Source organism: Hippoglossus hippoglossus, chromosome 11 (assembly GCF_009819705.1).
Source record: "Hippoglossus hippoglossus isolate fHipHip1 chromosome 11, fHipHip1.pri, whole genome shotgun sequence".
Lineage (NCBI taxonomy): Eukaryota > Metazoa > Chordata > Actinopteri > Pleuronectiformes > Pleuronectidae > Hippoglossus > Hippoglossus hippoglossus.
Genome location: NC_047161.1, coordinates 2117864 through 2139879, shown reverse-complemented (window position 1 = coordinate 2139879; position 22016 = coordinate 2117864). Strand labels below are relative to the sequence as shown.

General features: G+C 43.2%; 2 protein-coding genes across 2 annotated transcripts in view; both read right to left on the bottom strand.

Moving 5' to 3' along the window:
- The window catches only part of LOC117770959 (tapasin-like), a 1175540-nt gene that overhangs the window by 1046923 nt on the left and 106601 nt on the right, over positions 1 to 22016 (bottom strand). The window lies entirely within an intron of this gene.
- Positions 1439 to 21491, bottom strand: LOC117770943. The gene is made up of 10 exons (XM_034600875.1): positions 21472 to 21491; positions 17620 to 17681; positions 17212 to 17232; positions 16693 to 16965; positions 16286 to 16373; positions 15714 to 15940; positions 12805 to 13092; positions 11824 to 12002; positions 5227 to 5319; positions 1439 to 3545 (listed from the first exon to the last, which is right to left on the bottom strand). Exons 2-10 carry the CDS (start codon positions 17663 to 17665, stop codon positions 3096 to 3098), a joined length of 1665 nt encoding a protein of 554 aa, XP_034456766.1. The 5' UTR covers positions 17666 to 17681; positions 21472 to 21491; the 3' UTR covers positions 1439 to 3095.

Genomic DNA, 22016 nt, shown 5'->3' with positions numbered 1-22016 from the left:
TGTCATTAATATTGCTTTAGATGTAAATTAAAAGCCTTTGACCATAAACCTGTCACTTGCCCATTGAACCTTCTCATCAGCGCTTTTTCAAATCAACCTGACACAAGCAGTCAGCTGTGGGAATATGCGTATATTTATGTATAACATGTAAGCGCTGCCTTATAAAATTGTCGTATAAAATCAGTAATTCAGTGACATGTAAGTCGTTTTACACCCTCATAATAACTCCGTCCAAACTACACACCACACTGCGATCGCCTGTGTCGATACTTGTGCTTTTCTTTTCCAGACATCACACACGTGTCTGTGTGACGAGCTCAACTCAGAGGTAAAGGTCGTAATTCTTTCACACGTCCCAGATTGACATCAACTCATGTACAGCGTGAGGTAGCCACACCGCGAATGGCTGCGAATGCTAAATGCTAACAGTGACATCTAAATGCGATCGACGACCATTGTGATGGAATGTATGTTGGTGTATTTCGGCGGATGAAGCACGTGAGGAATGTTGCCATGGATACCGCCCCGCTTCCCCCCTAAGGTGCTGTGCTCTTTAAGTGCACAGGGGCTCAATGTAAGTACTTCAGACTGTTTGACCCCGTGCAGGAGAGGACGTGCTTGAACGGCGTTTCTTCGGCAGCGTGACATGTCTCGCTCTTGTTCTGTGAAACGTCTTCCTGTGACCTGAATTAGCCCGAAGGCTCCTTCTACAGCGAGATAAGGGAACTAATTAGTCGAAAGCAGTTGTTAGCACTGTGGGAGCTTCCTTTAATTGAGTCCGTCCGCGCTTCTCTTTAAATATGTTTGAACTTGTGCCACTGTTTGCACCCTCTCATCTCATCTGCACTTCTTTGGTCCGTCACTTGTGTCTTTTCTTTCTTTACTTTCCAACAGAAGCTTTCTCTTGTAGTTCGGTCAGCAGGTGAATGTGCAGATTTACCCAAATCTCCTTGTGTAAACAGCAGCTCCTTGAAAAAGAAGCGAAACAAAAAAGGCAGGACTACTGATTTTATCCAAGGCTTCATCCAGAATTTAACTGCAGCTGTAAGCAAAGACAACAGCGTCAGCAACGCGTGTAATTGATTATCTATGTTGCGTTTTACAGCCAAAACTGATGAATCTAATGAATCAGCAAATGCTACGTCGTGACAGAAAAGACCCAATCAGCACTGAATATCTACGTCATCGTTTCCAAACATCTCCGTTTCTGCCCGTCCAGACTCAAATCTAGCCTCGGAATTTTTAAAACTAAAACAGCGTCGCTTCCAAATTTCTCCCTAAGAAGATGTAGCCCAGGGATTGAATTAACAAATATGCAGCATGACCTGATCAGTTCTTGCCTTTAATAAATATGAGGGTAGCTGAAAACATTTAAAAGAGTCACATGAAGCCTCTTCAGTGTTTCTCTCCTCTTGTGTGTTATATATTTTGTTTTTTGTAAATGTTAAAGTTATGCAAAGTGTGTTCTCTTACGATTGGAGCTTGTAAACAATTTTGAGTAATAACACAAATTAACTTATGAACCTGAATACGAGCAGAATATGTCTCCTTTAAACTGAGGTGGTTGTAAACATGTGACCTTTCTATAGTATACACACGACATATACTACTGCTGCTACAGTCAATAGTAATATGTGTTGGTGAATTAAATGAGGGGTTTGGATTCATAGAGCACCATGAGTAAAAGTGTGGAGTAGCCTTTATGAGTTATTGATATTACTTTAACCATCAGCTCAGGATTTATATGCTCTGGTAATGTCCTCCTCTTTTTCATTTTCTATATTTCATTGGCTGAATGGACTCATGTCTCCATGCAGTGCACTGAATGTAAAATATGGTTGGTTGGCTTTGTAAGAAACTCCCCCAGCGCACATACTGCACCCACCTCATTCTGTCAGAGCTGTATAGGCTGCGTCGTTATCACAGATTGATCCGTCCTCCCAGTCTTCTTCATTTTGGAAAACAACCAGGCAACAATAATCAGAGCTCCAATGCGATGGATGGGGGCCGAGATGAAAATAGGAGGCTTTAAATCATGCAAGCCATTTATCAGTTCCCCGGAACGGCACCCTGTTCCATCACTGTCATCTCTTTTATCACCGCTCCTCACTCTAAATATAAAGGCGTCCGTGAATCTGTCCCTCTGCAAAGAGGCCAAGAATCCAATTACGCTCTCAAGAACTGTTCCAAAAGTCCTGGGAGTGTCCCTCCCCCAGTTCTGCTTTGCTCTGACAGGGTTTGTGACAACTCCATCGGGATGAAGAAATAAAAACACACGAGGTCTCGTTTCTACAGTTTGCTGTCGTTCCTCTGGGGGTTTTCTCTGGCACGTCATCATTAGTGTGAGTGAGATGTGGTGGCTGTTTCCACTGTTCTTTTTAGATTATGTCTTAAAAATGCAATCCCGACAGCTTCAGGTGAGAGCAGACAAAAGTACAGTCAGAGGCAACACATTCAGATTTGCCTCTAACGGGGGGGAGATGCTCTGTGCCGTCGTGGTCGGTCGCCTTGGTCTGACTCAAACTGACTCAACCTGACAAACTGACAAACTCCCCTTCATTTTTTCTGACAACCTTTTCGACAGGAGCCGAGATCATTTGATCCTAATTAGGTGTTTTCCTAAAAGTGCTGAGTGTTTTACGCTCTTCACATCAACTTCTTTCGGAGCCTGTGCTTCTTTAGTCCGTTCAGGTTTGCATGCAGTCCCTCTACTCTAACATCAGCATTGTCCTGCAGATCTCAACTATGGTATCTACTCTAATGTTTAATTTAAATGCATGCATTTTCCATGTGCACAAAATTGCTTTGTTCTTCTTTTGATAGAGCTTACAGTAGGTTTACCTTTTGCATCAAATTTTTCAGTGCATAGTGCATTTCATTTTGCAATGGGTTTTTTTTTGCAACTGTCTTTTTATTATTTGTATCCTGGGCTGCACTGACATCCAGCTCTAAGTGATGAATATATTTTGTCTGTGATGTTTTCAGTGCAGTGATCAAGGACGTGGTGGTGGTTATATGATAGAGCCAGAAGTGGATGTCATTACTGTATGAGGAAATATGATGAAGAGATTTAAAAAACATTGTGGTCGATCCTCTCAGGTGCTCTGAGCTGATTCCTCTTTCTGCCCAACTTCTCCACTTTCAGCCCCTTCGTCTGTCTTGGCTGAATCTGACCCAGCAGTGCCCCTGGAGGCTGTTCCTGGCGATGCAGGACCACACAGGCTGCCATCAGGGGTCGCTGCTGCAATTGAGCGAGGATTGGACGCAGGGCTTGCGCTCATGGCAGAGTCAGGGGTCCGGCTGGCACTGAGGTCGCCATCAGGGACGGCAGTGGCCTCCTGGCTGTCTGATTGAACTCCACTGGTCATGGCTGTTGGAGAGACGGCGCTCAGGAGGGGTTTGTGGGAGGCGTAGGTCATCCCGGCATCAGTGTCGCTGTCTAGTGGGAGACCGGAGATGGAGAACTCCACTCCAGAGTCGTTCATCTCCAGAAAGTTGTCTGAGGTAAGAGCCTGGTAGCGGCCTGGTTTAGACACCTCAAGGCCCTATGATAAAAGTGGAAGACGGAAGGGAAAGAGGAGAAGATAGGACCGGAGAAGAGGTGAAGGTCAAAGAAGATGAAAAGAAAAGGGAATGTGAATTAAGAAAAGGAAGGACACACAGCAAGATTAAAGAAAAAGAGAAAACAAGAAGAGGTTATAGAGGAGAAGGTGATTGTAAAGTGAGGTGAACGGAAAGACAGAAACAAAGAGAAGACAGAAATGGAGGTGGGGGAGATGGAAATTAAGGGGTAGAACAAGAACAGAGAGGAGATGGAGGAGGGAGGTGGAGTAGGATGGAGGAAGGGAAGGAGAAGAAGTGGTAAAAATTGAGGTCAGTGAAAAAGCAACATGAATAATTTATGCGCATGTTTCTAGGATCATATTTATAGATTTACCTTCCAACAACACTGCTCATGTTCCTTGTTACATGGAGACAAATTGTTAAGGACCCAGGAAGAAAATCTTAACTAAAGGTATACATGAGGTTATGGATGAGACCATATTTCATTAAGAATAATGGATAAAATAACAAGTGTACTTAGTGTATGTAATGCTATTGGCTGAATGCTGAATGTGTTTTTAATTTTGTATGTGTGTTTATATCCTTTCAATGAGTACTAGCAGTACTGTCACTGCTCCACTGAGAGTGTGCTGACTGACTGCATCTCTGCCGCCAACCCCTCAGCACAACGCCTCCGAGGGTCATCAACAGCGCCCAGAAGATCATCGGCTGCTCACTGCACTCTGTGGTGAACTTAGTGAGCCCCTGCTGCCTCAGCAGAGCTGCCAACATGATGAAAGACCCATCCCACGCCGTACATCGTCCGTTAGACCTGCTGCCCTCTAGGAGGCGCTTCGGGGCTGTCACATCTCCGACAGGCAGACAAACAGAGAGCAGCTTCGAACCAAGAGCCATAAGAGCACGGAAAGCTGCCAAACACTGAGTCTGACTGTTTGAGATCCATGTTACTATCTGGATCAGGATACCTTCAGTCACACTTACAGAACGATACAGATGTTTACATTCCATTCTAAACTGCACAGCTACTGCACCACTGTAACTCAGCAAATGTGCAATATCTCAACTTCTGTTTCAGTTAGGGTCATGGATTATTTATTTGTGGAGCTATGAACTATTTTTGGATCGCTCTTGGATGCTCTGCCTGAGTGCGTGCGTGCGTGCGTGCGTGCGTGCGTGCGTGTGTCTCTGTTCTCGTCCTCTGCCAACTCATTCAACCACCTGCAATTCATTCATCAATCAAATGCTGCCGTATAAAAGAACCGGCTCATACTCCGCATAGGCTTCACTTTACGGACCCGGAGTCTACGTCCATTGTTATATTCGTCGGTGGTTTGGACGTTTTATTAAATATGCTTTTTAACTTGTAACTTGCCTCTCTGTGTGTGTTCCACTTCAAGAGTCTGAAAATACACTAAAAACCTCAACATCTTCATTACATTGTATTTTTTATAACTTTTCCTTTATCTGTGCCATTTTTTGATGAGCAGGCAGGTTTTTTAGTTAATCACTGTGAACAAATGATACATGTTGTCATTTGTTAATTCGGTTTCTGTTTTCCTGCATTTCAGAAAGTATCAGCAGAACAAGATGATTTGGCTTCACTCTTGTGGTACAGTAGACTTTGTTTGCTGTGGAGATCAGCGTCTCGGTTCCATCACTCACCTTGATGGTGACCTCTGTGCTCTCCGTTGGCTTTTCACACACGGACTGCATCAGAGAGTCCTCAGTGAACCTGGTGTACACCTCATTGACCACCTGCAGATCCACACACACACACACACACACACACACACACACACACACACACACACACACACACACACACACACACACACACACACACACACACACACACACACACACACACACACACACACAGGAGACTTGTCAAAATGTGGCCACAACAGTGTAGCATCCCAGCAGCTGTGGTACTGCATCCAACTATTGATAAAAAACACATGAACACTTCTTGAGAGGACACAGACACAGACACAAACACACACACACACACACACACACACAGGATAAGAAAGCTCTTAATTACATAAGGACACTTGTATGACATGACTGAAAGACGAGCAATGGGGCTGGAGGTTGAGAGGAGGCAGAGCCGAGCCGGGGCTATATTCTTTCAAAAAATGTCTGGGGTCTGAGGAACTGCAGGAAAGATTCATGGAGGCAGAAAGTCCAAAGAGTAAAGGGGGGAAAGGAAAAGAGGAAGGGTTGAGGCAGAGTATGAAAGGATGTGGTTAGGGTTGAGGAAAGAAATGTGAATAGATGTGAGTATGAGAAAAGTAGGATGAAGGGATGTGGATAGGGATGAGGAGAGGAGGATGAAGGTATGCAGGTAGGGATGATGAGAGGAGGATGAAGGGGCGCTGGTAAGGATGAGGAGAGGAGGACGAAGGGACGCTGGTAAGGATGAGGAGAGGAGGATGAAGGTATGCAGGTAGGGATGATGAGAGGAGGATGAAGGGGCGCTGGTAAGGATGAGGAGAGGAGGACGAAGGTATGCAGGTAGGGATGAGGAGAGGAGGATGAATAGATGTGAGTAAGGATGAGGGAAGGAGGATGAAAGGATGCAGGGTTGGGATGAGGGGAGGAGGATGAAGGTATGCTGGTAGGGATGAGGAGAGGAGGATGAAAGGATGGGGGAAGAGGATGAAGGGATGAGGGGAGGAGGATGAAGGGATGCTGGAAGGGATGAGGAGAGGAGGATGAAAGGATGGGGGAAGAGGATGAAGGGATGAGGAGAGGAGGATGAAGGTATGCAGGTAGGGATGAGGAGAGGAGGATGAAGGTATGCAGGTAGGGATGAGGAGAGGAGGATGAATAGATGTGAGTAAGGATGAGGAGAGGAGGATGAATAGATGTGAGTAAGGATGAGGAGAGGAGGATGAAGGTATGCAGGTAGGGATGAGGAGAGGAGGATGAAGAGATGTGAGTAAGGATGAGGGAAGGAGGATGAAAGGATGCAGGGTTGGGATGAGGGGAGGAGGATGAAGGGATGAGGGGAGGAGGATGAAGGGATGCTGGAAGGGATGAGGAGAGGAGGATGAAAGGATGGGGGAAGAGGATGAAGGGATGAGGGGAGGAGGATGAAGGGATGCTGGAAGGGATGAGGAGAGGAGGATGAATAGATGTGAGTAAGGATGAGGAGAGGAGGATGAAGGTGCGCTGGTAAGGATGAGGAGAGGAGGATGAAGGTATGCAGGTAGGGATGAGGAGAGGAGGATGAATAGATGTGAGTAAGGATGAGGAGAGGAGGATGAAGGGGCGCTGGTAAGGATGAGGAGAGGAGGATGAATAGATGTGAGTAAGGATGAGGAGAGGAGGATGAAGGTATGCAGGTAGGGATGAGAGGAGGATGAAGGTATGCAGGTAGGGATGAGGAGAGGAGGATGAATAGATGTGAGTAAGGATGAGGAGAGGAGGATGAAGGTATGCAGGTAGGGATGAGGAGAGGAGGATGAATAGATGTGAGTAAGGATGAGGGAAGGAGGAGGAGAGAGTGACAAGTATGAACAACGAGACAGGAGTGGAAACAAAGAGACAGAGTGTGAGGAAGAAAAATGCCAGAGTGTGACACACAGGAGACTTAAAAGTGAAAGATTGGGCGACAGAGAGAGAAGACGTGAGGCAGCTGATAAAGATGCACCGAGAAAAGAGGCAGGGAGGTGGAGAGATGTGAAGATAAAGAGACAGAGAGAGGGAGGATTGATTTGAGCTTCATGTCAGCCTCTCAGGCCGACATCAGCTCACGTGTTGTATGTGTGTTCTCAGATCTTGCAGGAAATCCATAACATGTCAGAACGACGCCGAGGGCAACTGCCGTCATCTCAACCTTAGTCCACACACACACACACACGTGATAATTGGAACACCTATGCACACACATTGCAGTATAAGCACCTAAAAACACATCCGCACACATTTCTAACACAATAACACACAGACACATACAACGAGTGAGACATGTAAGAACTGCTGCTTCAACATTTATCCCAGATTGATTAATGAAAACTCACAAGGTTTTTATTGAAAGTGACGAATCTTCCAGTGTTTTTACCAGAAAACTAAATAACTTATAACAAGCATATTCTCATATTGCGCTGGTGACTAGAGAGAGAAAACATTATTTAACGTGTACTCTGACTGTTTAGTTTGGTCCATGTTCCATCTGCTAACATGGAGGAGGAGGGGTTTATGAGCTATACTGCAGCAAGCCACCAGGGGGTGATCAAGACAATTTGGCTTCACTTTGGGGAGCCTGGATTTATATAGAAACAGAATATATATTCTGGAACGAATAGTTGTGAGTAAAGCCAGAAAAATAAAGTTCAATTTGTGGCCTGTGCTAATAATTAATAACTGCTAACTGCTAACTGCTAACTGCTTAAGCTAAAGCTGGAAGAATCGTGATTAGTCACTAAAATGTGAGTTATGCTGTATTTTGGTAACTAGCGACAATAAATGGGAATAAATGTAAAAAAAAAGCACGCCATAGTGGGAGCGTTTTAATGTCAGGTCACATGTTTATCGATTTATTCGCATTACTTAAAGACTATAACACAGACACACAACATTTAATGCACATAAACTAGACACAGACATAACAAACACTGACAACACACCACAGACTTACTGGGCTCGTAGTTGATTAGAATTCACAAGGAAACAGCTGAGAATAAATCACCTGTTCAAACAGGTTAATCACTACTGCCCCCTACAGCACACATGAAGCCAGCGCAGATACCCACACACACCAGCAGGTATTTACCTTAAAATTCACACCACACAATAAAACACCCATTTAAGAAATATGTGCATGTGCTTAGCTCCGCTGAATCGCTACAGGCTACTGCATGTAAAATACAGCAGTGAAGCTATGATGTCCTCAGTTATCACAATGTGTAACTGCAGAGCTCCTGAGAGAAAATGAGCGGCACAGATATTTCACTGATGTTGCAGAGAAAGAGCCACATGTTAGTGTGACTGTCTCAACTGTAATTACTCAGCTGAAGTCACACACACCGGTAACAAAGAGATACAAACCATCTCAACAGGTCATTTAGTCTCTCTGCTGAAGTTTAAAATCTAATTTTCTTAGAGCAAGTGAAAAGAACTGAGCTCCTTTCTTGTGATGGAATGTCGTCAAGCAGAAGCAGCTGAGGTTTTCACTTGTTTCTAACACACGTGAGAGTAAATACTGGATTAAATGACTTGTTAAAATGGACATTTATTTGTCAGCTTGCACCCTGACCTTGGTCAAAGCTGCATCTTGATTCCTGAGAGACAGTTCTCTCACCTGACCGAGCTGATCAAAGCAAAATAGTGTTTACAATAATGCTCCAGCCTATAAATGGCCTCATCTCTTTCAACTAAGCTTAAGAAAAGAAAAAGGAAGAAGACTAATGCCACCCGCTAACAGACCGAACAAAGAAGAAGAAGAACGAACTTAAACACTGATATGGATCTTTTATATTATCAAGCAAATGTGGAAAATACCAACATTCTTATTGTAAAATACTTTAAAATAACTGAATCTGGAGTCATTTGACCTTCTGATACTTAAAGGAGACATATTCTGCTCATATTCAGGTTGATCATTTAAATTTGTGCTATTACTTGAAAACGTTTATGTTTATCAATCTCCTCATTTGGTCCATTGCTGCAGCTCCTCTTTTCAGCCTCTGTCTGAAACACTTTTAGCAGGACGACGTGGTATTTCAGGAACTTCTGTGTTTTCTGTGGGGGGGAGGAGCTCCCTTTACCACAATAAACTATACAACACATTAGTGGAAAGAAACTGTGAAAAAGCGTCATATGTCTCCTTTAAAATAACATAACACAGTATAAACTTGTATCCTACATTAATACTCCACCACAGCTCGGCCACGTGATCATTCTGAAGTCTGTCAGGATCACAGACACAGTTTGTCCCAAGTCACGGTGCCAGATTCACTTGAAGTAAGTCTCTGATCAACTTCTGCTTGTTCATTGTCAGCAGTTTCTCCTCCGTGTCCAGGATGTTTCTAATGTGGCGCTGCTCAATATCCTCAACTACAAGCACCAGAGTTTAGAAAAATACTGAGAACACGTTTCTGAAACTGTCACCAATGATCTTGTCACAAACGGCAAGTTGATCAAGGAACTTATTTGCCACAAACGCAGCACATTTCTCCACACACCAATATAAAGAGGGAGGATCAGGGGGAAAAGAGGCAGGAACACAATTCTCTCACCAAGAAGAGGCTCCGTTTGAGGCTCCTTAAAGCAAGAGGGAGAAACGTAACGCACAGGCAACAGCGTTAGCTGGGCCACCAATCATCACTGAGCTGTGAGGCCTCATTTCCACAGCAGTATTTTGAATTCACTCCACAGTTGTGAAATTGAAAGATGACAAACATTTATCATTTCAGAGAAACACAGGTAACAACAGTAATGTGACTTCACAGACAAGTACTGGTCAGAAAATGGTCAGCATCAGTCTACACTGATACACTGCTCTGGAATTCGTCATTAGCATTTGCGTTCTTTTTATTTATAGTTATTTATGATAAAGGTTTGTTGTTAAAATGAAAAATATCAAGCCTCAATTACATTTCTTTGACACCGCCATTTTAAGACTAGTTCACAGTATAGGATTTTAAGCCCGGTTATTCAGTCATGGGTGAGATTTGGAAGTCGCTAAAAAGAGATCAATAGTAATCAATACTAATTTCTGCAAAGCGATAAGTCTCTTTGGGCTTTTTCACAGTGAGGGAGTCATGTGACTGCTGTGGGTTTTTAATTGGTTCTTAAATTCAATCAGATTAAACAATCTTCTAATGAGAACGCTGCTTTGGTAGGAAGGGGTTAACTGTCAGCTCAGCGACCTCTAATGATCCAGTAACGCAGTCAGTCATCAATTTAGAACAGGAACACTAGATAATTGAGTTTGTTTAAATTAGAAGTCCAATGGCAAATTCGGCCCACTTGTTTTCATGACATCAAAATGCTAAATAAACTTTAGTGATGCGATGTGACTATGATGTGATTATTCTTCACTCTGACAGCCGAGGTTTTTTATTTTTATGAAACTCTTACACAATTGATCCAGACATATTTCTTGTGCCGCTTCGTTGTTGTATTGAACTCCTTTCCCTCGGTAGAGATATCAATACCTGAGCGTTATGGTGGTGTCCTCTATAGGCGAGTCATCTGTTTCTAATGGGTTCTTAATTGCTCCATAAATTCAGTTGGTTAACAAATCCCCAACTGGGGTTGCTTGATGGATGGTTGCGTTGACAGAGGGGTTAACTGTCAACTCCTCTAAATCCTCCAATCAGTCAGTTTATCAGCCAGTATCGAGCAGCTGAATGAAGAAGGAGCAGCAGTTTTTAAATGGCCAACTAGAAAGCGATCAATGTTTTGTTATTTTGTTCCTGTGGGCTCAGCACTTCCTCAAAGAACCCCCATAATCCATTCATAACTACATAGATTCATTCACAATTGACTGAGTGAGGACGGCACCGCAAAAATTGTAGTCAAGCAGTCGTCTATAACTGATAAAAGAACAATACACCGGGTGCTCTGTGTTCTAGAAACATTCAGGGGGCTAAAATTAAGTCATGATTTGTTTTACAAAGGCAAATAAAAACCATTTTCATGTTGACCAATCATGAGTTCCCTGCAGTTGCCGAACCTGGTACTAAAATATCTGGTACCAAAATTGTCGTACCTCATTAAAAACTAAACAAGTGACATTTTAGATTGTAAAACTCTGAAACAGCAAGTAGAAGATATGAAAGACATGCTGGGCTCTGTGGAAGTAATCAGGAAACCTGGAAGCAAAACAGGATGTTTCCCTGAACTGTCCTCAGCCATTTTGATGTCTTTGTTTTGGCAGTAACCATGTTTGCCATGTTTTGCAAAGGAGGAAGTCAGCCCCCACCTTTTAATCCTCTCCTAAACAACACACACACATGCACGCACGCACGCACACACGCACACACGCACGCACGCACAAGCTGCTTTCAGACCTGCACCGAAGTCCCGAAACATTTTCCTGTAATTTTCCAGAAGGGCTTTATATGAGAAAGAAAAGTTTCATATGTGAAGCACAAACTTCGAACTTTGGACCCAATTTTGTGCCTGAAAACAGCTTCAGAAACACACACCTCACTTTCACCCCATGACAAGCAGTGAGAGGCTCACCCCCCCCCCCCCATCACAGAGAAATGCAGAATGATGGTAATTGCACTTGGTGGGTGTTACCTGTCTGAAAGCGTCGCCGTCGCCCTTGCCAGCCTGCTGCGCAATTAGCATGAGCTTTTTGTTCTTTTGGTTCCTCTTGTGCACTTTGTAGAGGCAGGACAGCAGGCACACCAGCAGCATGAAGGCGATCAGACACAGCATGCAGAGAATGGCCACAGTCAGGGGCGGCAGCTTGTAGGCTGAGAGCGAGACGAGGACAGGAAAGAGAAATATTAAGCCTTTCTCTAATAGCCATTAGGAGTACACTGACTTTGCTGTGCAGCGACTCATCTTTCGTCGCTGCCTCTTCTAGAAATCAGCAGGTTTATTTGACTGGAGCAGTTGGTTGATATCCACATAAAGACTGGCTGACACTTTAAAATGAAATATAAATAGTCACTTTGGATATTTGTAGCATCAGTTATTTTAAATTTAAGTCATTTTAGGATGCATGTATCTACAAATTCCAGACGTCTCTGTCTGTCTTGCTGTGGCATATCTGGAGAACTGTTCATCTTAACCGCTTCACACTTGCCATGTGTATTGTAAAGGGCCCGAGGAAGTGCAGTGTCGAATTTGGTGCAATTCTGGACATGTGATACATTGAATATTAATTAGATTTGAATAAACAGGCCTCCAGTCTTTTTCAGTCTTCAGTCAACTGCTTAACGGACGTCTGAATCAGAGTTTTAGACCAGGCACAGCAATAGTTTAATTTAAAAAACAATCTTATATAGTTACAAGCAGATCTTATGAAGTGTAATGTGATATATTAGTTACTAACTTCATCTTATAAAAACATAATTTTGCACATAAGCTTTGGTTGGCACAGGATGTATCAGCCTCTCTGCATAAATAATTAATAACAGTGGTCATATTATCTCACTCACATAAACCCTTTCAAAAACACAATCTACACCTCAGAGGCACTTACATAGGAAATGTGTTGACTCACAACAAAGAAACCTCAGAACTAAATCCATTATAGGTCTTTTTTCTTACCCTTTACTTCTATGTAGACGTTAGCCACAGGAAACCCGGCGAGGTCTGTCACTTTGAAGACACCCATGTCTGCCATATGGACCTTCTTCACAGAGAGCTCCGACCCCTTCACACTCAGCCTGCCCTCCAGCAGAGGGTCTAGTGGCATCATCAGAACCCCCTGGTCCAGGATGACTCGGTCCTTATTGTCTGATTTGGGCTTGTAGACGATGTTAACGTTGGAGTGGTGCAGGTAGAGTTTCATCTTTAGGTTTCCTCCGTAGGAGAGGCGCATGAAGTCCTGGTGCTCTGTGGAGGACAATCGGAAGAAATATCAACACACGTGGCTCAACAGCGGCTATCAGTCAGTCTACGTCAGCAGTGGTCAGCAACCAGGTTCTGTGTACTGGGTAGAGCTTCACAGAACTTTGAATAGCTGAACAGCTCTTTGTGCAGCAGCAGGTCTTTATTCAGGTTCTGTGGACCGAGTCCAGCAGCAGGTCTTTATTCAGGTTCTGTGGACCGAGTCCAGCAGCAGGTCTTTATTCAGGTTCTGTGGACCGAGTCCAGCAGCAGGTCTTTGTTCAGGTTCAGTGGACTGAGTCCAGCAGCAGGTCTTTTTTTGTCACGGCTCAATTACTACAGGTGACTTTTACAGTTTCAGAAAGAAAACTGCAACCACGAGCATGTAATTTCTTTAACTGTTGGATAAATGATGAAACCAATATAAGTGAAAAAACAGTATTGCAACTTTATTTTTAGAGAAAAGAATTTAGTAAAAGGAATAAACATTGGGTAACAAGAATGTGTGTCCCTGTGCACTCACACAATAAAATTAACGCAACACAAAGAATTATTTTTACCAAACATGTTGGGAATGTTTGGAGGGTTTTCTTCAGATAATTAACTTTTAGAGGGTTAATGGTAAAGGTCAACAAAAACATCAACACTCAAGACAAGTCCTAAATTTTCATTTGGAGTCAGGGCGTTACCGCCCAGTTCTTAGATTTCGGCTGGGCACAGGGAGTTGCCGCCCGTCCTTGGTTTTCGGCGGGGGGCAGGGAGATCCTGCCTGGTCCTTGGCTTTCAACTGGAGCCAGGGAGTTACCGCCCGCTCCATTTTTTTCATTTGAAACCAGCGGGTTATCGCCTGGTCCTTGGCTTTTGGCTTAAGTAAGGTAGTTACAATACAGTCCTTAGTGCTCATTTGGAGCCAGGGAGCTGCCGTCTGGTCCTTATGTTCTGTCACAGGGTCCATGGTTTTTGGCTGGGCACAGGGAGGTACTGCACGCTCCACTTTATTCATTCGAAACCGGGGGGTTATCGCCTGGTCCTTGAATTTTGGCTGAAGCAAGGTAGTTATAATCGAGTCCTTAGTTTTCAATTGGAGCCAGGGAGTTGCTGTCTGGTCCTTGGTTTTCGGCTGGGTACAGGGAGTTGCTGCCTGGTCCTTGGTTTTCGGCTGTGGACAGGGAGTTACTGCCTGGACCTTGATTTTCAGCTGGGCACAGGGAGTTACCGCCCAGTCCTTGGTGTTCAGCTGTGGACAGGGAGTTACTGCCTGGACCTTGACTTTCGGCTGGGGACAGGGGGTTACCGACCACTCCTTGGCTTTCGGCTGGAGCCAGGGAGTTACCGCCTGCTCCATGTTTTTCATTTGGAGCCAGGGGGTTATCGCCTGGTCCTTTGATTTTGGCTGAAGCAAGGTAGTTACAATCGAGTCCTTAGTTTTCATTTGAAGCCAGGGAGTTGCTGCCTCTTCCTTGGATTTCGGCTGGGGACAGGTAGTTGTAGCCTGGAACATTCTACTTCTTCTGAGTAAACACTTTACCTCTCTTCTTCTTTTTCTTATATCTTTCTATTGGTGTGTGGCAACCCAATGACTAATGCTCTTTTCAAAGAACAAGAGCTATCAAAGGCCACAATAGAGTTTAAAGCAGACATAGACAACAATGCAGCAATAGAGATCAAAGCAACAATAGGAGCTTGCTCCCGTCCACTCACTACACTTGGTTTTACCCTAGTTGATTTCTTTTTTTAAAAACAAACTAGCAGTCAGGAGACAACCACAAGTGAGGAAAGATACAGTAATATATGATGCATTTAGACCATAGACTATAAATAATGGCCGAAGCCGCTCCACTTCCAAATACTCTTATTTTGCTGATGTTCTCCATTACACGTGGAATCTATTGCACTTCTGTCTGTCCTGGGAGACGGATCCCTCACATGTGGCTCTCTGAGGTTTATACGTTCTTTTTACCCATTTCATCGTTTTTTTGTTTTTTTTTTCCGTAATCTTGTTTAGGGTTTAGGACAGAGGATGTCACACCGTGTTAAGCCCTATGAGACAAATTGTGATTTGTGAATATGGTCTATAGAAATAAAACTTGATTGATTAATTGAAGTTTATCAGGAGGGGGGTTAGCTTTACAGAGTTTTGCTCAGTTCCTCTTTGCTCTTTATCGGCTAAACTCTCCTCCGTGAGCTTCAACTCTTTTCCAGCTGGTGATGATTTTAGGGCAAAATGGGAAGTAAACATACACATAATAAAACTTTTTATGTAAGTTTAAGTTAATGTGTTCTTGATGCATTTTTATTGAAACCCTTGGCTTTACTGCTGCAGCAGTTTAGTATCCCTGCCAACCGTCTTAACCTCATTTTACATAAATGAAAATAAAGAATTAGCACCACTTCTGAGATTAAGGCTGTAAGGATTTTTACAGGTATTTCAATCAAGAATGAAATAATGCAGTCAGTGTCTGTAGACCAAATGGGAAATTTAGAATATGAGAACCACAAAAAGAGGATGACAAGAGTATGGACAACTAACACACACTCACACTACACCAGCATGTAGAGACGAACACGCAAGACTGATTGATCTGTCATTTAAACCTACAGCAGCAGAGCACTAGATCACTGCTCACCTCTGACATTAAGACAGTTCCTCCTCCTGATTTTGCCCTCATGGTCCAGTACTGTAAAGCTCCCCTCGTCCGTCATCCGGACCAAGTGCAGCGTCACCAGTTTCTCCGATACACTGAGGCGGCCCACGTATTCCTCGGCTGACACCGCCGTCTGGTTGTACAGCACCACGGGCGGAGGCTCTGTAGTTTGATGTATCTCGGTTTGATTGGCCTGAATCAGACTGGGCCTTGTCATGGTAAAACATGTATTGAAGAGAACAGGTGTTATACAGAGTAACCCATCAACAACCAGTGTAGTCAGTATGTCAGAGCAGGTGTATTATTTAAACCGACATGTTTTCATATGATGAGGTCTCTATCATTTCATTAACCCATTCTTTGGCCATATAGGATTTTTCCAGTTTAGCATTTTGAGTCTTGCGGCCGTGATAAGACCAATTTCTAAAATATTGAATTTGCTATCCCTTATCATTTTTGTGTCACTGTAATGGTGATCAAGCCAATTCCCCCAAATTTCTGACATTTCACACCAGAATAGAAACTTGTAACTAAAACCAATTCAGAGACTGTACCTGAACTCCAGGGTGATGGGGCCTTCGACGTGGTTGAGGTGGATGGAGAAGGTTTCTCCGTACTTCACCACTTGCTCCAAGGCACAGTCTGATTCGACAAAATGAGAGGAAAAGTTAACAAAGGCAGAAGCAGGATCTTTGTGACAGAAGCTGTTACCTTGTCGTGATGCGTTGAAAATCACTGCGTACAAATCAATTCTGTTGTTAAGCATCAACGGTGACAGAGATTCAGGGGTGGTTGTATGATTCCTTAACTTAAACTCATCTTCAGAATTTAACAGAATCATTGTTTTATTCATGTAGCTCTATGTACATGTGTGTAAAGATGGACGACTTGATAGCTCCCGAAAACATGAAGTCAATTTGGAGGCTGGTCAACACTTTGTCACGCTCAGCGGACGGCTTACCCCGAACCATGAGGATGAGCTGCTTGACTGTGTTGTTGTTGTTGCTGTTCTTGATGACGTACACGCCCTCGTCCTCCTCCTGTACGTCGTCCAGCACCAGATGGCCCAGGAAGTTGAGGCGGCCCCGTGGGTTCACCACCTTTCCGCTTCGCATCAGAACCACCTCAGAGGACTGATTGGTCCTGGGTTTGAACACGACCTCTCCAGCATTTCCAGGCGGGACATCCATGTGAATGTCCTCCCCAAAGAACGCTGTCCTGCGTTCCTCTTTGACTGGTGGAAGCAATCAATATTATGTTCAATCAATCATACAAACAAAACTGAGTATGTCACTACCCACCAGGCGAAACGTCCCCACATATGATCACCTATGACAGATAATCTTTGACTTCTTATTTATTCTCTCTGCCCAAATTTAATTTGATCACACCCTCACTGTGTCTGTTCTCATGCAATCTGTTCATTCTCATAACACACTGTCAGTCATGCACTGCTCGCCCAACGAACGAGAGATTTTACCTGTCACAGACGCTGACACAACTGCGAAAGAAAAGATAAAGAGAAGTATATTTTAAAATACATCTTTTCTTAGTCGTCTCTTGATTTGAACAAAGACCAGGGTCCCTTTGTTCACAGTGAAAAACCACACAACTTCTCCTAAAAGCACAAAAACGTTTGAAATGTAAATGTGTCACATAGCTAAATATAACCCGGATGTAAATACGATCTGACGCCTCATAACAAAAGGAAACAAAGCAAATAAGAGGAAATTAAACAGATCACAAAATAAGTTTGATTCTTTGATGACGTTCTCACAGTGTCTACGTTAATCGTTCAGTTGAAGCACATTTGGTTTCAGCTTAAAGTCTGTTTCTGCTGTTCATTTATCCGACCTGGTCCCGGATGACTGATTATGTTTGTGCTTACCCGTGCAGAACACGGCGCTAAGCACTGCAGCGCTGATTACTTTCATCTTGAATCGTCGTTCCCTGCAAAAAGAAACACATGATTGTTACCATAGGTACAAAGAAATCAAGGTTCAAAAAGAAAATGACCAATTATACTTCTTTGAAAGAGGTTAACTTATAGGTAAGTCAGGCAAATATGTAAAATTAGTGTTCAGTTCATTGTTCCATTATAATTACTACCTTGTGTTTGTTGAATCCATCAACCAGTCAAATTGCAATTAATCTCTACAAACAGATTCTAGTGAGGGACACAGTTTTTGAGACTGGAAGCTTCTGGTTTCCGTTTCTAGTTTGACCAGCAGGCTTTGGTTTCCCACAGGTAAACAGCGCAGAGCAAAAGAGGCAGAACACATTGACCCAAATACATCGACTATCGGCTGTTTGATTTATCTGCACTCATATGCCGATAGCTGTTAATAGAGATTAGCCAAGATGTTGACTGGACATAAACAACAACAAAAAGCATCACTGCTGGTGTTTTGTGTGGAGAAAGGTTCGATAAAAGAAACCCATCAGAATGTAAACAGTGTACGACGAACAGAAGCTGGAATCTTGGTGCAGTTATCTGCACCGGAAGCCCCAAAGTATTGGATGTTGCCCCCAGAGGCTAATTCATCGTCAGACGGCAGATGATGCACTTCAGGATTAAGTTGTGGTAAATATGGTCACAATCTCATTACGCAAAATGTACATTTTCTCTAGAAGTTATTTCTCAGGTCATCGTTTCTGCTTTTCTCTGCGACAAAACCTAAAGTCTGTATTCTTATGTTTTCTTGCACATGCTAATTTAATACTATCACACATATCATTGGTTTGGTTCAGTGTCATGAGTACGTGTGTTGCCAATGATAATAATAAAGTTTATTTGTACAACGCCTCAAATGCAAATGCAGCTCAAAGTGCTTTACAATAAAGATAAATATTAAAACATTAAAAAATGTAATTCAAATGAAAAGAGAGTTGATTTTCAGACACTTAAGAACATGTTAGAAAGAAAAGAAAAAAGATATCTAGCATTTATTTTTCTGTTTGCATCCGTGAGGGCAGCATTAGGAAATACAGCGAATCTATAGACTCTGACAGATAGAACAATAAAGCAACTTTAAATTTCTGCCAGGATCTTAGGATAAGAGATGAGAGTGCTATTTGAGAAAAAAAAGAACAAGGAGAAAGCCCATCTACTTTCTCTGTGACACAAAGTCACTTAGAAAATGACGCACCAACAGTAATGTGGGCAGGAAAATCGCTCAAGAGCCTCTTAGTCCTTTAGCGGAAGACAGTAATCACAACATATTTTCTAGTTCCTGCCCTGTGAGGCAGGTTTGATCCGTTCGCTTTAGTGTTCTACAGAGCCATTAGCTTATTGCCTGTGTGAGTGCTCAGGCAGCGCAAAGATATGAATCTCAGGCTTGATTCATGGGAAGAAAGAAACTACACCTGAGGAGTAAATGAGAGGTTGCTGCAATCCCATGTAAGCTGTCAAAACATTCTTCCTCCTGTCGTTCAGCACCACATAAAAGTGATCTATTGGAAATTGAATTAAAAACAATCCCAGTGATGTTTTCACTAGTGTGTTTCATCTAAATTGTACAAATTTATGTTTTCTTTACCCGAGAATGAGCCCTTTATCATTCAGCGATAAGCTACTAAACACTATACACATTATGAAATGATATATACAAGCATACGAGACACACACTCCAATATATTACAACACTACATATCAACAACAAGGTTAAATTCAAGAAGAAGCAGCTGGAAGTTGTTGGATATCGATGGCTCACAATGGTTTGTGGGATGTGTAGTTCCCTCACTCTTAAAATAATATTTATTTTTCCATTTTCCAATATGTTTTTGCTCCGAATCAAATGTTTCATGGTCTTGATTCGTCTCATAGCTGGTCGTCCTGGTTCCAGGCTGAAATCTCTTTTTATAAACGGACGGCCACTGTTCCGGTGTCCCTGCTTTTACAAACATTACGTGGGCCGCACCAAAGCAGGTGCTGCGATTAAATGAGAAAAATCGAATAGTCGACTGTTGTCCATGATTAAAGCATCAGTATAAGAAGCCTGAGATGTCACTGCTGTCCTTTGACTGAGGGTCAATGGGGTCACTGCCCCCCCCCCCCCCTGTCTCCCGTTATCACCAATTACACCAGTCGAGCTGTACGGGGCGAAGGTGGTGACACGTCCAGCAGCTTCATCTTGAGAGGCGAGGAGCTTTTACATGACATCAGCCCATTTTGAGTCGGGGCTTGCGGACACTCTCCTGCACGTCGACGCACCCTCCTGCCCTCTCAGGTGTTCTCCTTCCATCCATCTCACTGTACCACCTGCCAGCTTGACCCCCGTGGGATCGAGAGCCATCAGCCGCTCGGCTTCCCGCCTCTGGAACTCCCTCCCACCAGACATCCGTAACATGGACTCCATTTTCAAATCCTGTCTCAAAACCTGTCTTCTTAAACTGGCCCATTCAGTCTTTTTTTCCGTTTGGCCGACCTCAAAATGTTTTATTCACTGTTCATTTTATTGTTTATTTAGATACATTGATTTTAGTTTTGTTCTGTTTTTATCTCTGCCTTGTAAGGTGACCTTGAGTGCTGTGAAATAAAATGTATTATTATCATTATTATTATTATTATCATTCATCCTGACTGACTTCATCTCCCTCGTCTCTCCTCTCCCACACAGCTCAGGGGGGAAGGAAACATACGCCTCCATCCTCCTCCTGTTACAATATCGTCTCTCTCATCTTTCTGCTTCTCTCTGGCTCTTTTTTTTTTACGAGGTTATGTCTTCATCGCTGTTCGTCTTCTGGCAGGATTATGACAAAAAACTACACAACCGATTCTGTTGAAACTTGATGAAAGGGTCAAGAAAGAACCTATTCAATTTTGGTGTGGATTCGATTAAGAGGGAAAACCCAGAAGTCTAGATTTCCACTCTGTAATATTGTGAGGGGCGTTTTCTTTTTTACATTTTCACCAATTTCCCCCGAGGCAATAATATTGGATTTAAGGGTCTAAAATCTATGATGCTGCTTGATTGATTTTTAGGAAACTGTTTCCCTCTATTGGGACATTCTCGTCTTTTTCTGTCCTGTTCTGCCTTTGTCTTTATTTTATCGACTTCTTTCTATTCCAGCTAAATCCTATTAGGGTCAATCCGACTGATATACTGGGCTTGTGCTGCCGTTATATTAAATAACTCTTACAGTGGATATGATGGTTTATTTCACGAGCTTTCTCTCTCATTGCCCAGAGCTTTGGTCCTGATGTTCTATTGCAGATGTTTTGCTTGTTATGGAATCTTTATGGTTTAGGTCTATTTTGTTAATTTAGTTTTATTCCTTTTCACTCAGTACACGACTTCTTATTTCTGGGCCTCTCTAACACAGGATGACCTACAAGATCATCTATAGCTCCACGTGACGACCGGTACGTGGCCACTGTGACTTGGTGAGAATACAGTTCTCCTGCAAGGACAGCTCAGATGATGGAAATACAACTGTTACCTTGTTCACTCTCTGTACGGCTCATCAGCTTCATCCCTGTGTCAAGAATAAATATTCCTGCTTCAGACGTCATCTGCCAGATTTCCCTCATTCATCACGTGACTGTTCATTCATTCTTTTAACCACTGGAACAAAGGTAGTAAACTCAATGCTACAATCTTAAATCTAAAGATGATCTTAAAAGTGGGTCCCCTCTCTGGACCTGCCTGCCCCCCCCCCCTACACTCTCCTCTTCTGCATCAGACCCGCTCCTCCACCTCCATTTCATCCCTCTCCCTTTCTTTCGCCCCCTCCTCACCCGTTACGCAGGCAGCTGCTGGTGCAACCAAGGGTGTGTCACCGTGAATGGGGGCTGTCCCGTTACAGCTGGGGATGTCCGGATGGAAGATGGAGGAAAACGAGAGGTGGGGGTGAGGAGGAGGAGGAGGAGGAGGAGAGTTGAATGAAGAAAGAAAGAGGGTCAGTCAGACATGATGCCATGAAATGAAAAATGTGCAGGAATCAAAGTGTTGGGATCAAACTGCAGCAGTTCTAAAGACTGAGATTTCTTATCGAGCAAAAATGCATGTTTTTTACTTTATTGCCTTAAAACACGAAGAACAGTTATTGTTCCTCATTGCACACTTCCAATGCACTTAGTCAGCAGCTTGGATGTGTGCCAGGACATTGCGTAACCATTTCCACGGGGACGGACCAGAAAATCCCCCCTTAATCCGCGGGTATATCCCAAATTTATGACCTGATCCTGCACCACAGGCTGAGCAACATCCACAAACATTATTATCACATCATCAATCATCAATTATATCGTTATTATACGGTCATATCTGTGAGCATGGGGTT